Here is a 14390-nt window from a genome sequence, read left to right on the forward strand (position 1 = left end):
CGGCTCAATAACAACAAGTCGCGTAAGGCGAAAATACAATATTTAGTCAAGTAGCTGTCGAACTCACAGAATGAAACTGAACGCAATGCAACGCAGCAAGACCGTATACTCGTGGTCCACCGCTCACGGCATAGGCAGTGAAATTGACAAGAAGAGCGGGGTAGTGGTTACGCTATGCTGCATAGCACGCTTTTCTGTACCTCTCTTCGTTTTAACTTTCTGAGCGTGTTTTTAATCCAAACATATCATATCTATATATTTTTGGAATCAGAAACCGACAAGGAATAAGATGAAAGTGTTTTTAAATTGATTTCGAAAAAAAAATTTTGATAATAATTTTTATATATTTAATTTTCAGAGCTTGTTTTTAATCCGAATATAACATATTTATATGTTTTTGGAATCAGCAAATGATGGAGAATAAGATAAACGTAAATTTGGATCGTTTTATAAATTTTTATTTTTTTTTACAATTTTCCGATTTTTAATGACCAAAGTCATTAATTAATTTTTAAGCCACCAAGCTGAAATGCAATACCGAACCCCGGGCTTCGTCGAAGATTACTTGACCAAAATTTGAACCAATTTGGTTGAAAAATGAGGGCGTGACAGTGCCGCCTCAACTTTCACGAAAAGCCGGATATGACGTCATCAAAGACATTTATCAAAAAAATGAAAAAAACGTTCGGGGATTTCATACCCAGGAACTCTCATGTCAAATTTCATAAAGATCGGTCCAGTAGTTTAGTCTGAATCGCTCTACACACACACACACACGCACGCACACACGCACACACGCACGCACATACACCACGACCCTCGTTTCGATTCCCCCTCGATGTTAAAATATTTAGTCAAAACTTGACTAAATATAAAAAGTAGGATACTGGAAGATGTATGTAGGAACGAAAAGTAAACGACGGGTAAACACACACTTGTGACACGCTCGATCAACACCGGAGTGCTGGTTGTCAAGTTATACAAGTGAGTACTGTAATTGGAGATCTACATGTTATTCCTCAAGATCGAAGTTTCCGAGCCATTAGATTGATTTTCCGGGATGTTGTCAACCGTCTCAGTCTGCGTCCTTTGTCAGGACTGATGGCCGACACGCTAAAATCGATACGGACGGTTAACTGTGCGGTCAAAACTAACAACACTAAGTTCAGTCACTGACAGAACACTCCAGAGATAAGCCTTTTGTCTCTTTCTCTAACACTTTTCACACCACGCACAATCTGTTTCCGATCACTGACTGGTGTGTTTCCGACCACCAAAGAAAGCACACACACTGACACACACGTCCCTAACACGACAGCCACACGGGGGTATGAAAAGTGTCGGAGCGGATGTTTTACACTAACTATACTTATGTTTGTCCGGGGGTCTAAGGAGTTCCGAACACACGCCCAGCTATTTGTATAGTTCCACACCTGTTTAGCATTCCAAGACAGGTTCCAATCATGCGTGACGAAAGTTCAGTCGTGTGGCTTATCGTAGGCTATATAGCGCAGCGAAGTAAGTTCGGTGCGGCACTGTCGCAGACTTGCCGGGGTGGTCGCTATTTTCATTGCGGTCAGTTTGGTAGTCCGGCCAAGCATTTCCTGAAGGCACACTCCTCTGCATGCACAACGAGCTGCACGTTTATTCTTGAGCCCGGGTAGGCTTATATCACACCCGGCTTACCCCGGCACTAACGGCTATAACGGAGTGGCCGTTGGCAGAGGCCAGGCAACTTTGAACCCGCTGTCAGCTATTCCAGCGTATATCGCACTGTGTACATATTAATCCATATGATATAGCACAATATTACCCTGGACGTTCTAAATCGTGTGATATATTACTATATCACCCCGTCGCTGAGTGCCAGAGAGCAACTTAAAACCGTCTTTCAGCCATTCATTCCTCTATGTATCATATCGCACTGTGTGTTACTGTACACGACCCAGCTAATCAAAACCCGTTGTCCACAACACACCTGTCGATATCATTCCCTTCGCTTCCCAACCCACTACACTGAGTCTTCCAGTCCGAGACCGTAGAGATAGAACCCTCGGCGGTCTCTCGTTCAATCCAAAGCTAAACGGGGTGGCCACTAAACGTGCCACTCTAGCGATTGACTTAGTTCCTAGCTCGCTGTGTCTCACAGAGATAATCACTCTCAGTCGGGGGGGTTGTGTATTTACGACTTTGTGTGTGTTGTCAACCAGGCAGGTCACAGCACGCGACTGTTGTGATTGTGTGCGCTGATCGAAGTCTTGTGTTTTTGTTTTCATGTGTTCTAAAATACCCTAAGCTTTGCTGTGCTAAATTTCTATTTTTGTCCCCAGAATAAGAATCTATTTGGCATAAAATACCCTGTCGCGTGAACGCCTTAAATACCCTGCCGCGTAATGGACCATGCTGTAGAAAGTGTATCCATAAAATCGAAGCTTCAGTGTGTTCCATATTTAATGTGTAAGCCTTCGTGATATGAAAGACGATGAAAACTTACGTATTATACACTTGTAATCTTTGATAACTGTTTCGGTGATTCTAACACTAGTGAGACAGATATAGGCGCCTGGAGCCAATTGATGGGACTCGCGCTATAGAAAAGTTGTTATTGTTATTATATGAAGGAAAACTCGAGAAAAAAGGCAGTGCTGTTAATCAATGAGGAGAATATAATAATTTGGAAATGTTGTTTGCAAGTTCCGGATCGAGTCAGTTCCGGGTCCTTTCACTTGATCGAATTGATGTTCGATTAACAGATTCTTAAAATGGCTAAGCGAGAATGGCGTGTTTGACATGGTGCGCCACAAAAACACAGTAATCAAGATTGATCCACGATGATGAAGCACGGGCTATTGTGCGTATCCTCTGTGTGTGTGTGTGTGTTTGTGTGTGTGTGTTTGTGTGTGTGTGTGCGTGTGTGTGTGTGTGCCGGTGTGCGTGTGTGTGTGTGTGTGTGTGTGTGTGTGTGTGTGCGTGTGTGTGTGTGTGCGTGTGTGTGTGTGTGCGTGCGTGTGTGTGTGTGTGTGTGTGAACGTTTTTCTTGTTCGTGGCAACGTGAGAAAACGCGCTGAATCATCAACTGTGCTAGTTCACTGTGAGGATAATCTTTGAAAGAAATGCTTTTCACCGATCGACAGACATAAATACATTCACACACTAGCAGACACACTAGCAGACACACACACACACACACACACACACACACACACACACACACACACACACTCAGAGCACGACACTGCATGACACACAGAATAATGCACATCAAGTTTCCAAGACTTCCTGTGATGATTCTAATCTTACAAGGCAATCGTGACACGACGTAATTAACAATGACGAAAGAATCGACCCAATCAGTGCCACTACCGCGTATTATGACTGTGAAGTAATCGATTTTCTCCGACAGAGTGGGGCAAGCAAATTTTCCGCACAATTACACTCTGTGACAAGCTTCGTGTGGCGGCTAGAACAGGGCCTGGTTACTGTGTACGTCAAACTTGCTGTAGGCCTTTTTGGGGTCAGCGATGGAACAGCATTTGGGTTGTTTAAGTGACTCAGACTGTGACCACGGGTACCCTTTATGGCGAAGCTGCCAAGGGAAAGAAGTAGAATAAGAAGAAATGGAAGAAGGAGGAAGGAAAACAAGAAAGAAACAACAGAAGAGAAAAGAAATAGAAATAGATTAAAAAAAAATACAATAAGAAGAAATGGAGGAAGCGCACACACACACACACACACACACACACACACACACACACACACATACACACACACACACACACACACACACTCCTCCGAAAACGGCGTATGGCTGCCTACATGGCGGGGTTAAAAACGGTCATACACGTAAAATTCCACTCGTGCAAAAAACACGAGTGTACGTGGGAGTTTCAGCCCACGAACGCAGAAGAAGAAGAAGAACACACACACACACACACACACACACACACACACACACACACACACACACACACACATGCACACACACACACACACACACACACACATGCACACACACTGACGCACACACACGCGCGGCGCGCGCGCGCACACACACACACACACACGGCATAGGAGAATGCCACCTCTCCCGTAGTGGTTTTTAAGAAATTAATTATTATATAAAAAAAATCCTTCTGCACTGAAAGCAGCCAGGCTGTACATTTGTTCTCAGTGCCTAAGTGGAATAATGGCCTTATCCCGTGTAAGAGCGGGTGGGAGGCGCCGGTTGGGATGTGTCGTCAATAGTTATCAAAAACTACTCTACATTGGTACTTTGTTAGAGGAGAAGAAAACTGTAAGTGTGGTATTCTTTCAAAGTTAGAAGAGAGCTAAAACGTCACGATCTTACCAGACTTTATTCATGAAACTCCCCCAAAGGACATGAGACACAATCGTCCAAAAGCGAAAGCGAAACTCGTAAGAAAGACAACTTTGTACGAAAAGTGACATCCGGTTCACTATGCCTTACGTCCCTTCGAACAAGGTCAACATGGCAGCTTGTTAGCCTCTCCTGTCTGCAATCTGAGGCTTCAAGATGATGTGCGGCCGTGTAATACGTTATAATAACTTACATACACACTCATTTTATCGAAGAGCAACTGCCAGACATGTGTCTTCATATCATTCAGCAGAACATGGACATTACCAGCGCCAGTGTCGTGATGTTGAAGTGCCGCGTAGCAGCCGACAGTTTGCAACTCGAAGCAAGGACCACGAGGATATGGCGAAGATCCGAAACATTGGCATCATGGCTCATATTGACGCAGGAAAAACAACCACCAGTGAACGAATGCTATACTACTCTGGATTTTCAAGACACTTAGGTACTACAACATGAATACAATAGTTTTTTGTGTGCATGCCGACTGTTTGAACATACTTGGACTTTACAGAACTGAACAACGAAAGTAGATCTAGAGCGTTCCTTCCGTAAACACAAAGCTAGGTCTTGATCATTCAGATTTACGCACATTTGTGATGTGTGTGAAATTGTTATTATCTTGCATTGGAAACATGATCATGAGTTAAAGTAACAATGAAACCGGCTTTGTTGATTTCATTTATTGTTGTACCAGAAAGAGTAAATGGGATCCGATAAGGCCTAAAAAAAAAATAGGTGTGGTTACGGTAACCCGACCTACCCTATTTTTAGGGGCCGACCCTATAACTTTTCATTACATTTGTCAAAAAAACCCACAAAAAACAAGAAAACGAGTGCAGAAAACGCAATGAAAGCGAAAGCGCCCGAGTCGCACACTTATTTCCCTGTCAAGTAAGTTTAATTTGTACACATTAGAAAAAAAAAGTTTTAAAAAAAAAAGTGATTGCCTACCTTCCTACCCTATTTTTTGGGGCTATGTTACCGTAACCACACCTATTATTTTTTTTGGCCTAAGATTTTTTAGTGATCATACTGAAGCTGGTTCACGAGACTGCAGGTACACGACGTATGAGGGGGATGACTCAATAAGGAGTGTTCATGAAATGCTTTACAGCATTCAGTCAATTGAAATGGATCATATTTAACGAGCAACCTTAATGATATACACTACCGATACATGCACAGCCTGGCGGTAACCTTACAATTAATTTTTTACTGCTGCTAATGCTATGTTGAAGTTACCACTTTGTTCTTGAAAATGCCTTCTTACTTCCTCAGGAGATATTGCAGAAGATGTGGCATAATTTTTACGTGATGTGATTTTTCACGTTATGACGTCTTTCGAATTTTATTTGGCTTTTGGAGTAGAGATTTCACTAGAAAGAGATCAAGGGTCAAAAGACCTTTTATTTTTTTAATCGAAACCGTATTTCTTTCGTTAGCTGAAATCGTGGGCATGTGTGTGCAGGTGATGTTGATCGTGGGGACACAGTAATGGATTACATGGAGCAGGAAAGAGACAGAGGCATAACCATCAACTCTGCTGCCATTACCTTCCACTGGAACCATCACAAGATCAACCTTATTGATACTCCAGGTAATTTTCTAGATACACGTATCACAGATCAATCTCATTGATGCGTCAAAAAGAAAAATACTGATGTCTCATTGACACACCAGGAACAGGTTTTCTGCAGAACAGATGCATCCATGCATGGGGTATCTTCTTCTTCTGCGTTCGTGGGCTGAAACTCCCATGTACACTCGTGTTTTTTGCACGAGTGGAATTTTACGTGTACGACCGTTTTTTACCCCGCCATTTAGGCAGCCATACGCCGTTTTCGGAGGAAGCATGCTGGGTATTTTCGTGTTTCTATAACCCACCGAACTCTGACATGGATTACAGGATCTTTTTCGTGCGCACTTGGTCTTGTGCTTGCGTGTACACACGGGGGTGTTCGGACACCGAGGAGAGTCTGCACCCAAAGTTGACTCTGAGAAATAAATCTCTTGCCGAACGTGGGGACGAACTCACGCTGACAGCGGCCAACTGGATACAAATCCAGCGCGCTACCGACTGAGCTACATCCCCGCCCTGCATGGGGTATTACTCTCACAGAATCGTTGTAGGTTGGTGTCATTGATCATGCACATTAGAACTTATTAACATGCTTGGAATTTTTCAAGCAGAATTGCCACAGGTTGCTCTCACTGACAACCAGAGGACTGCTTTTTCTAACAGAGTTAGATTAGTGGTGCCTGACCAAGATTGAGGATCAGGGATGGCCAAATTTCAAAATTGTAACTCGCTAAACGGGCTTCAACAAAGTCACTAGCCCGCCAGACATTTTGCTGGCCCGGTACATACCACTGTTGCTGCATCTGCAGCTTTGAAACTCGATATTACAACCAAAAGTGTTGCATTGGACCAGAATTTTCACTGGCCAGCCAGGCAAGTTGCCTGGCTGTTTCTACTAGCGAGGCAGATTTTGTACTCCCCCCTGGCGATCGGGTGGACGATTTGGCCATCCCTGAAAATACATATGCGTAAGTTTCTTTGAAATAGTGTTTTGTAATTGCTATTGTTTTACTACACGTGTTCAGGTCATGTGGATTTCACAGTGGAGGTGGAGCGCACGCTGCGTGTGTTGGACGGTTCAGTAGCAGTGCTGGACGCATCAGCAGGTACTGTTTATAACGTGTCAGGCAACAGACATATATATAGTTATTAATAGGTTAATGAAAGTTGGCATGAGGCATCATCATCATAAGAAGGGCTGTTATAATTGTGTCTTTGGTTTCTGAACTAGATAACGAGCAACCACATTTGAAGCGGAAGTACTGTGTAGGAAAAATGTCAAGTCTGATGATAAAATATGCACTGAGTAACGTATGTAGCAGAATCATACAGATTTTTTGAACTTCATAAAGTATTTTACATTGTGCTTTGAAGATAGAGTTGGTAAAATTCACCACAGAGATTTCTTGCTTCAAGATGCTATAAACCCTCCTACTGTTTTTATCAATTTTCTTATGTGACAGGGAGACTGCTGCGTCAACCTTCACAGCAGGCTCTGCAGTTGTCGGTCGTTAAGAGCGCGAGCTGTTTATAGCTCGGCGTTTCTTAGACTTTGCTCACACCTGTGCATTGTAGAGTTCTGTTTGTGATAGGGTCTGGCTGCTGCAGTCTCCTTGTATACATGTTCTTGGTTGCCTTTGAGTCACCATAACAGTTTTTATAGGGCTAAGAAATTAGCTCTAAAATTCTCAATCCTGTTTGATTGGACTTCGCCTCCAGGGGTGATTGTTGTGTTCCGACACTTGGTTACACTTACAAAATACATGATACATATACCTGTGTACTTTCTTGCTAGGCGTTGAAGCCCAGACAGTGACGGTGTGGCAGCAGGCAGAGAACTACAGCGTCCCCTGCATGGTGTACCTCAACAAGATGGACAAGCAAGGGGCCAGCGTGCAGCACTGTCTGCGCTCACTGCAGGAAAAACTGCGCGTCTCGCCCCTCCTCTTGCACCTGCCGCTGGGTGTGGAGAGAGACTTTTCAGGCGTCGTTGATCTCATTCATTTTAACACCTTGTCCTGGGACCCTTCACAGAGCTACGATGGGAGGACCTTTACTACAAAGCCTCTCAGTGTGTCCGATGGCTCAGAACTGTACCAGGAAGCTGCGAAAGCAAGAACTGCGCTGATAGGCCAGCTAGCTGATCATGACGACCATATCGCAGACTTGGTTCTTGGGGAGGTGAAACTGGAAGACATTTCCGCAGATGACATCGTTAGTGCCATACGACGTGTAACGCTTGCCAGGAAGGTGGTTCCCGTGTTGTGTGGCAGTTCGCTGAAGAACAAAGGAGTGCAGCCGCTGATGGACAGCATTGTCTCATACCTGCCCAGCCCGAAAGACAGAAACTACAGCTTTGCCGACTACTACAACACTGACCTCTGTGCCTTTGCTTTCAAGGTGTCCCACGATCCACAGAGGGGGCCCCTGACGTATCTTCGGCTATACTCAGGCTCCTTGAAAAGTGGTGCCACTATCTACAACATCAACCGACAGAACACGGAAAAGACCAGTCGCATCCTACAGGTGTACGCGGACGAGCTTCACGACATCTCCAGAGCTGTGGCCGGTAACATTGTGGCTGTGGCCGGCCTCAAACAAGTTAGTTCAAACCTATCAATCAGTTACAGGTCTAGGGCAAATAGAGACAGACAGACAGACAGACAGACGGACGGATGGTGAAGGGGGGAGGGAAGTGATGGCATGAGGATGGCACTTAGAATTCAAGACAAGTATAAGGGGGGTGGGGGGCAGGCAGGACGATGGCACTTAGAATTCAAGACACGTAGGGAAAGGAATGGGAACTTAGTAAGGACTCAGAACTTAATTTACAAGTGAAACAGGGAGAATTCCTATTGTCCTCACCAGTTACAGAGAATGCACTTTTAGAGCCCCTTGTGATCCAACAGTTTTCAGAGGATAGTTACTGCACATGATGTTTTCAGATAATTAACACACACAGAGATTTGACCCAGGGGATTTGGCACAGTGGATAGGACATCTGAGGAAGAAACCTGGTTGTTGCTAGTGTTGCGTTTGGGCCTAAACTTTTGTAGAGATATATCTCTTACAGTCAGCTTTCTGTGTAGACTGCTTTTGATGCTAGTGTTGTGTTTGAGCCCAAACTTTTGCAGGGTTATATTTCTCAGTCAGCTTTCTGTGAAGACTGTTTTCAGTTTATCACAGCATTACTTGCATAAAGGAGAACGTTTTAAAACCAATTAAACCACACAAAAAAGCACACATACACATGTGTATTATTTTGCTTTGATCAAGACTGTAAAACAAAAAAAACTGGATTGAATTTGCAGACACTCACAGGTGATACCCTGACGAGCAGCCAGTCAGCAGCAAAGGCAGCAGCCAAAGCCTGGCGCCGCCAACAGGAACAGCAACAGAAAACCCAGCAGCATCAGAAGGGAGAGCAGGAGGAGGGGGGGGAGGAGGATGCAGAGGAGGTTTCACCTGTGTTGGCTGCCATGAACGTCCCAGCTCCCGTCTTCTTCTGTTCCATTGAGCCACCGTCCATGGCCTATCAGAAGAACCTGGAGCATGCTTTGGAGTGTCTCCAAAAAGAAGATCCAAGTCTAAAGGTATAGTTGGAATCATGTGCTTATTTCACCGTTTTGACAGCACAATGAACTTTAAGGCTTCTTACCAAATAATCATACAACAATTATTTACCTGTTACAGATGATTGAATAATCACACAGGACAGGTCTTACTCAAATTTTCTTTCCCTCCCCTATCTCTCTCTGTATGTCTCTAATCCCCCCCCCCCCCCTCTCCCTCACAAGCGTACAAACACACAGATGGATATGCAAACACACACACACACACACATATCTTTGGACTTCCTCTCTACGAAGCGTATTCTTACTCAGTTACTGTCATTGGAGACTAGACAGCCATGACATTAACAAGTAGTTCCTCATGATACTTTAAGAATTCGCACACAACAGCAATTAGTTTACAGTTCACGATGAGCTGAGCCTGTGTGTGTTGTCAGGTGGAGGTCAACGCAGAGACAGGGCAGACGATACTGTCAGGGATGGGAGAGTTGCATCTGGACATCGTCCAGTCCAGGATCCACAAGGAGTACGGCATTGAGGCTGACCTGGGCCCTCTCCAGATTGCATACAGGGAAACCATCTCCCAAGGGGCAGAGGCCTCGGAGGTATGTAATTTCTGCGCAACCATTTTTATCTTATTTCTTTTTTCTTTTTTTTATTGGGGTGGAGGATTAGGACTGAACTAGCTGAACAATCTGAAAAATCTTCACGTAGATTATGTTTTCTTATGTTGTTGAGCATACCCGGGCTTTACACTCACAGCTAGGGCCACTTGGTACAGAGAAGTTGACTGTCATCCAAAATGTAAAGGTTAATACTTATACGATCCTTTTCATGGGCGGGGATGTAGCTCAGTCGGTAGCGCGCTGGATTTGTATCCAGTTGGCCGCTGTCAGCGTGAGTTTGTCCCCACGTTCGGCGAGAGATTTATTTCTCAGAGTCAACTTTGTGTGCAGACTCTCCTCGGTGTCAGAACACCCCTGTGTGTACACGCAAGCACAAGACCAAGTGCGCACGAAAAAGATCCTGTAATCCATGTCAGAGTTCGGTGGGTTATAGAAACACAAAAATACCCAGCATGCTTCCTCCGAAAACGGCGTATGGCTGCCTAAATGGCGGGGTAAAAAACGGTCATACACGTAAAATTCCACTCGTGCAAAAAACACGAGTGTACATGGGAGTTTCAGCCCACAAACGCAGAAGAAGAAGAAGATACGATCCTTTTCAATTTCCCTTTCAAGAAGCCTTACTTTTTTTTCTCCATTTTTTTTCTTCTTCTGGAAACTGTCATGTCATTTCGTTTGGTTTGTTTTAGAGTTTTTAGTGTTGGTTGTTTTAGGCTGACTATAGTTAATATGATATGGAGATGTGTTTTTCTTAATGCAAGGTTGATACACATTTTGTTGACAATTAAGAAGTACAGGAAGCCAATTAGCATACATTTTGCACAGAAGCAATGGCACCAGGAGAGAGAGAGAGTGTGTGTATGGTGCGTGTGTGTGTTCGTCTGTCAGTGACTGTGGTTCCTTATCATACCCTTTTTTGTGTTCTTCACACCAGGTACTGGACAAAACACTAGGTGACAGAAACCACTTTGTACGGCTGCGAATGTCGGTGACAGCCGACCCAGACAGCACACACTTCAGACAGGTGACGGTGGCGCCCTCTCGTGACAACCCCATCAACTACCTCAGGCCTCCGCAGCTCAAGGCTCTCAACAATGGTGTCAAGTCCGCTCTTGCTAACGGTCAGCTCACTGTTGTATTAGCCTTAAAAACACACCAACAATCTTTTGACCATGACCCGTTAGGATGGTCGACTTTTATTTGGCATTATGGTGGTTTTTTTTCTGGAAGCTTCAAGAATATCCATATTTTCAGCACAAATGCATATATATATATATATACTACTTGTGTGTGTGTGTGTGTGTGTGTGTGTGTGTGTGTGTGTGTGTCCGCGATGCACGGCCAAAGTTCTCGATGGATCTCTTTTAAATTTGGTGGCCATATTCAGGTACACCCCGGACACAAGCTGGTCGATGAGATATTTCAACACGTGCTCTCAGCGCGCAACGCTGAACCGATTTTTGTTTTTCTCTGGATCCATTCCCAGTAACTCTTCCTTATCTTCTCCAGTGTTTTCAGCGTTTATCTCCCTTCCTTCGTGTGGCGTCAATCCATATTCCCGTTTCTATTTTTAGAAGGTCACTGTCGACAACGCTCAATCCATATTCCCGTTATACTATTTTTAGAAGGTCACTGTCCCGGCGAAGCCGGGTATTACTCTTCTCCAGTGTTTTGCGCGTTTATCTCCCTTCCTTCGTGCGGTGCCAGGTATTCGGCTCGACTTCTTCCCGGCGAAGCGGGTATTCATCTATTATATATATATATATATATATATAGCAGGGGCGGATCAGTTCATTCTATGGGGGGGGGTTTCCAAAAGTATATTGTGAAGATATGGGTGTGAAGGCGCGAAGCGCCGAGCTGACGGCGCAAAGCGCCTAGCTTGCTTGGGGGGTCCGGGGGCATGCCCCCCCCCGGAACATTTTGAAAAAAAGATGCAAAATGGTGCAATCTGGTGCATTCTGAGGATGATCATTACCAGTTTCAGGCAGCAGATTTTGTCACTGATTAATACCCCCAAACAACAACAACCCCAAAAAAACACAATTTTTTATTTTTATTTTTTGGCTGGGGGGGGGGGGGGGGGGGGGGTTCCGGAAACCCCAGAACCCCCCCCCCCCCCCTCGTCCGCCCCTGTATATATATATGCATGTGAATGCTTTGGTTTGTTTGTTTTATCCCTGCCACGACCAGTCATGATGGTTAACTCCTACCTCGTACATGTATGTGTGTGTGTTTTTTCTAGCATCTTCAAGAATGTTCTGTTTCAACAAAAATGCAAATGTGACTGCTTTGGTTTCTTTGTTTGTTTTATCACTGTCATACAGCCACATCCCACTTTTAGGGAACTCTCTTTTGTCAGAAATCAGTTTGTGGACTTCAGCAGTGAAATCTGACTCACAAAGACTCAGACCGCTTGGTTCTTATGTCAGAATATAGGGCGGGGATGTAGCTCAGTCGGTAGCGCGCTGGATTTGTATCCAGTTGGCCGCTGTCAGCGTGAGTTCGTCCCCACGTTCGGCGAGAGATTTAATTCTCAGAGTTCGGTGGGTTATAGAAACACGAAAATACCCACCATGCTTCCTCCGAAAACGGCGTATGGCTGCCTAAATGGCGGGGTAAAAAACGGTCATACACGTAAAATTCCACTCGTGCAAAAAACACGAGTATACGTGGGAGTTTCAGCCCACGAACGAAGAAGAAGAAGAAGATGTCAGAATATCAAACTGTCAAGGTCTTGCATCAGGATAAAACAATAGTCACGTTATATTTTATCTCAGGACTAAACAATCATCCGACTTTATGTCTAACTGCAGATTTTGACAGTTAGTACTAAATGAAATTCTCTTTACTTTTGCAGGTCCTTTGCTGGGTTTCCCACTAATCCACGTGGCTGTGTCGCTGCACGAGTTTCAAACTCGCCCTGGGACCTCGCTGGCCATGGTGGCAGCGTGTGCAGTGCAGTGCATCACCAAGGCTTTGAGAGAGGCCGCACCACACTTACTGGAACCCATGATGGAACTAGAGGTTAGACATTTGGTTCACATGAGGCTATGCTATCCCTCCTCCCCTCCAAAGTAAGTCTAATCAAACTTTAAACGCCGTATTCCCCTCATGGACTCTAATTCGTGATGAAATATGTTGACTTAGAAATTTGCTTCATCGCAAAGTCTTTTTCTCATTCAAGGGTGCGTATTTGACAAGTACTTACTTGGCTACAAAAGGAAACGAATTTATTCCCTGAAGAACACAATTATCATTTCGAATGTAAGTTTCAGGGCACAGTGGGCACTCTGGTTGTTGGCAGCTTGAAACACTGGATTACTTCAGACTTTGCTTCTTGTGAAAAGTTACCATGACATCCTTTTGCAGAGCAAAATTTACAGCTCTTGAAAACATTTCAAAACTGAGACCTTAATTTCAACTTTACAGGATAGTTGAAGAGTCAAATAGCAAGAGTTAATAACAAGTCAAAGGCATTGTGCGCCTTGAGTCGCCTTGTGGTGAGATACATGCGCGTTATAAATTCTCGTATTATTATTGTTTAGGCAAAAATCTTATCAAAGGATGTTTTCTTCATGCTGCATTTCAGATCAACACAAATGAAGACTACCTGCACACAGTGATGGGAGACCTGTCTCAGCGACGCAGCCACATCGACAGTGTGCAGAGCAGACAGAGCGGCAAGTTAGTGCAGGCTGTGACACCCCTTTCAGAGCTCCGGGGATACTCGACTGACCTTCGCACCATCACCTCCGGCACTTCTTCCTTCTCCATGCACCTGTCGCACTATCAGCCAATGGGGACGGACGAGCAGAATCGCCTCATTGAGAGCGTCACAGGATTTGCGCCTTCTTGATAGTGTTGGGGATGATTTAGCATCACTGATTGAAATGACATTTTAGTTTCTCATAGGATTTGGTCTGGTTTGAATGGACACTTCATTGTAGTAGTTTTGAATATGTTCCTGGCTTGTGTGTGATTTTATGAAGCTGTTAATGAAATGAATGGAGAGACTTTAACAAGAGTTAGACATTCTTTGTGTGTGTGTGTGTGACAGAGCATGTTCATGTACCTTTTTATGCTTGTTGCTGAAAATTTAATTTCTCAGAGATTGTGGTTGATCTTTACCATCTTAATGACAGTCAGTAAATTTTGATTTCTGAGCCCCCTTTCTGGTTCTATTTTTTTGCTTGTTTGTCATGTGTTCGTATAGACACACCGCAGTGTAC

The 14390-nt window shown here is 44.3% G+C and overlaps 2 protein-coding genes across 2 annotated transcripts in view; one reads left to right on the forward strand and one right to left on the reverse strand.

The window, feature by feature from the left end:
• LOC138953588 (leucine-rich repeat-containing protein 74B-like) overlaps nucleotides 1–13 on the reverse strand; it is a 17323-nt gene extending 17310 nt beyond the window's left edge. The window contains exon 1 of the mRNA XM_070325441.1: nucleotides 1–13. This exon is cut by the window's left edge and continues 283 nt beyond it. The gene's annotated coding sequence lies outside the window, so the exon portion shown is untranslated.
• Nucleotides 14–4482: 4469 nt separating this feature from the next.
• On the forward strand, nucleotides 4483–14324 carry LOC138952479 (ribosome-releasing factor 2, mitochondrial-like). Its single transcript, XM_070324156.1, has 9 exons — nucleotides 4483–4823; nucleotides 5850–5978; nucleotides 6986–7066; nucleotides 7756–8561; nucleotides 9272–9553; nucleotides 9970–10137; nucleotides 11093–11279; nucleotides 13019–13185; nucleotides 13751–14324. The coding sequence occupies exons 1-9, from the start codon at nucleotides 4535–4537 to the stop codon at nucleotides 14015–14017; spliced, it is 2376 nt and encodes a 791-aa protein (XP_070180257.1). The 5' UTR covers nucleotides 4483–4534; the 3' UTR covers nucleotides 14018–14324.
• The last annotated feature ends 66 nt before the right edge of the window (nucleotides 14325–14390 follow it).

Source organism: Littorina saxatilis, linkage group LG17, assembly GCF_037325665.1.
Source record: "Littorina saxatilis isolate snail1 linkage group LG17, US_GU_Lsax_2.0, whole genome shotgun sequence".
Classification (NCBI taxonomy): Eukaryota; Metazoa; Mollusca; class Gastropoda; order Littorinimorpha; family Littorinidae; genus Littorina; species Littorina saxatilis.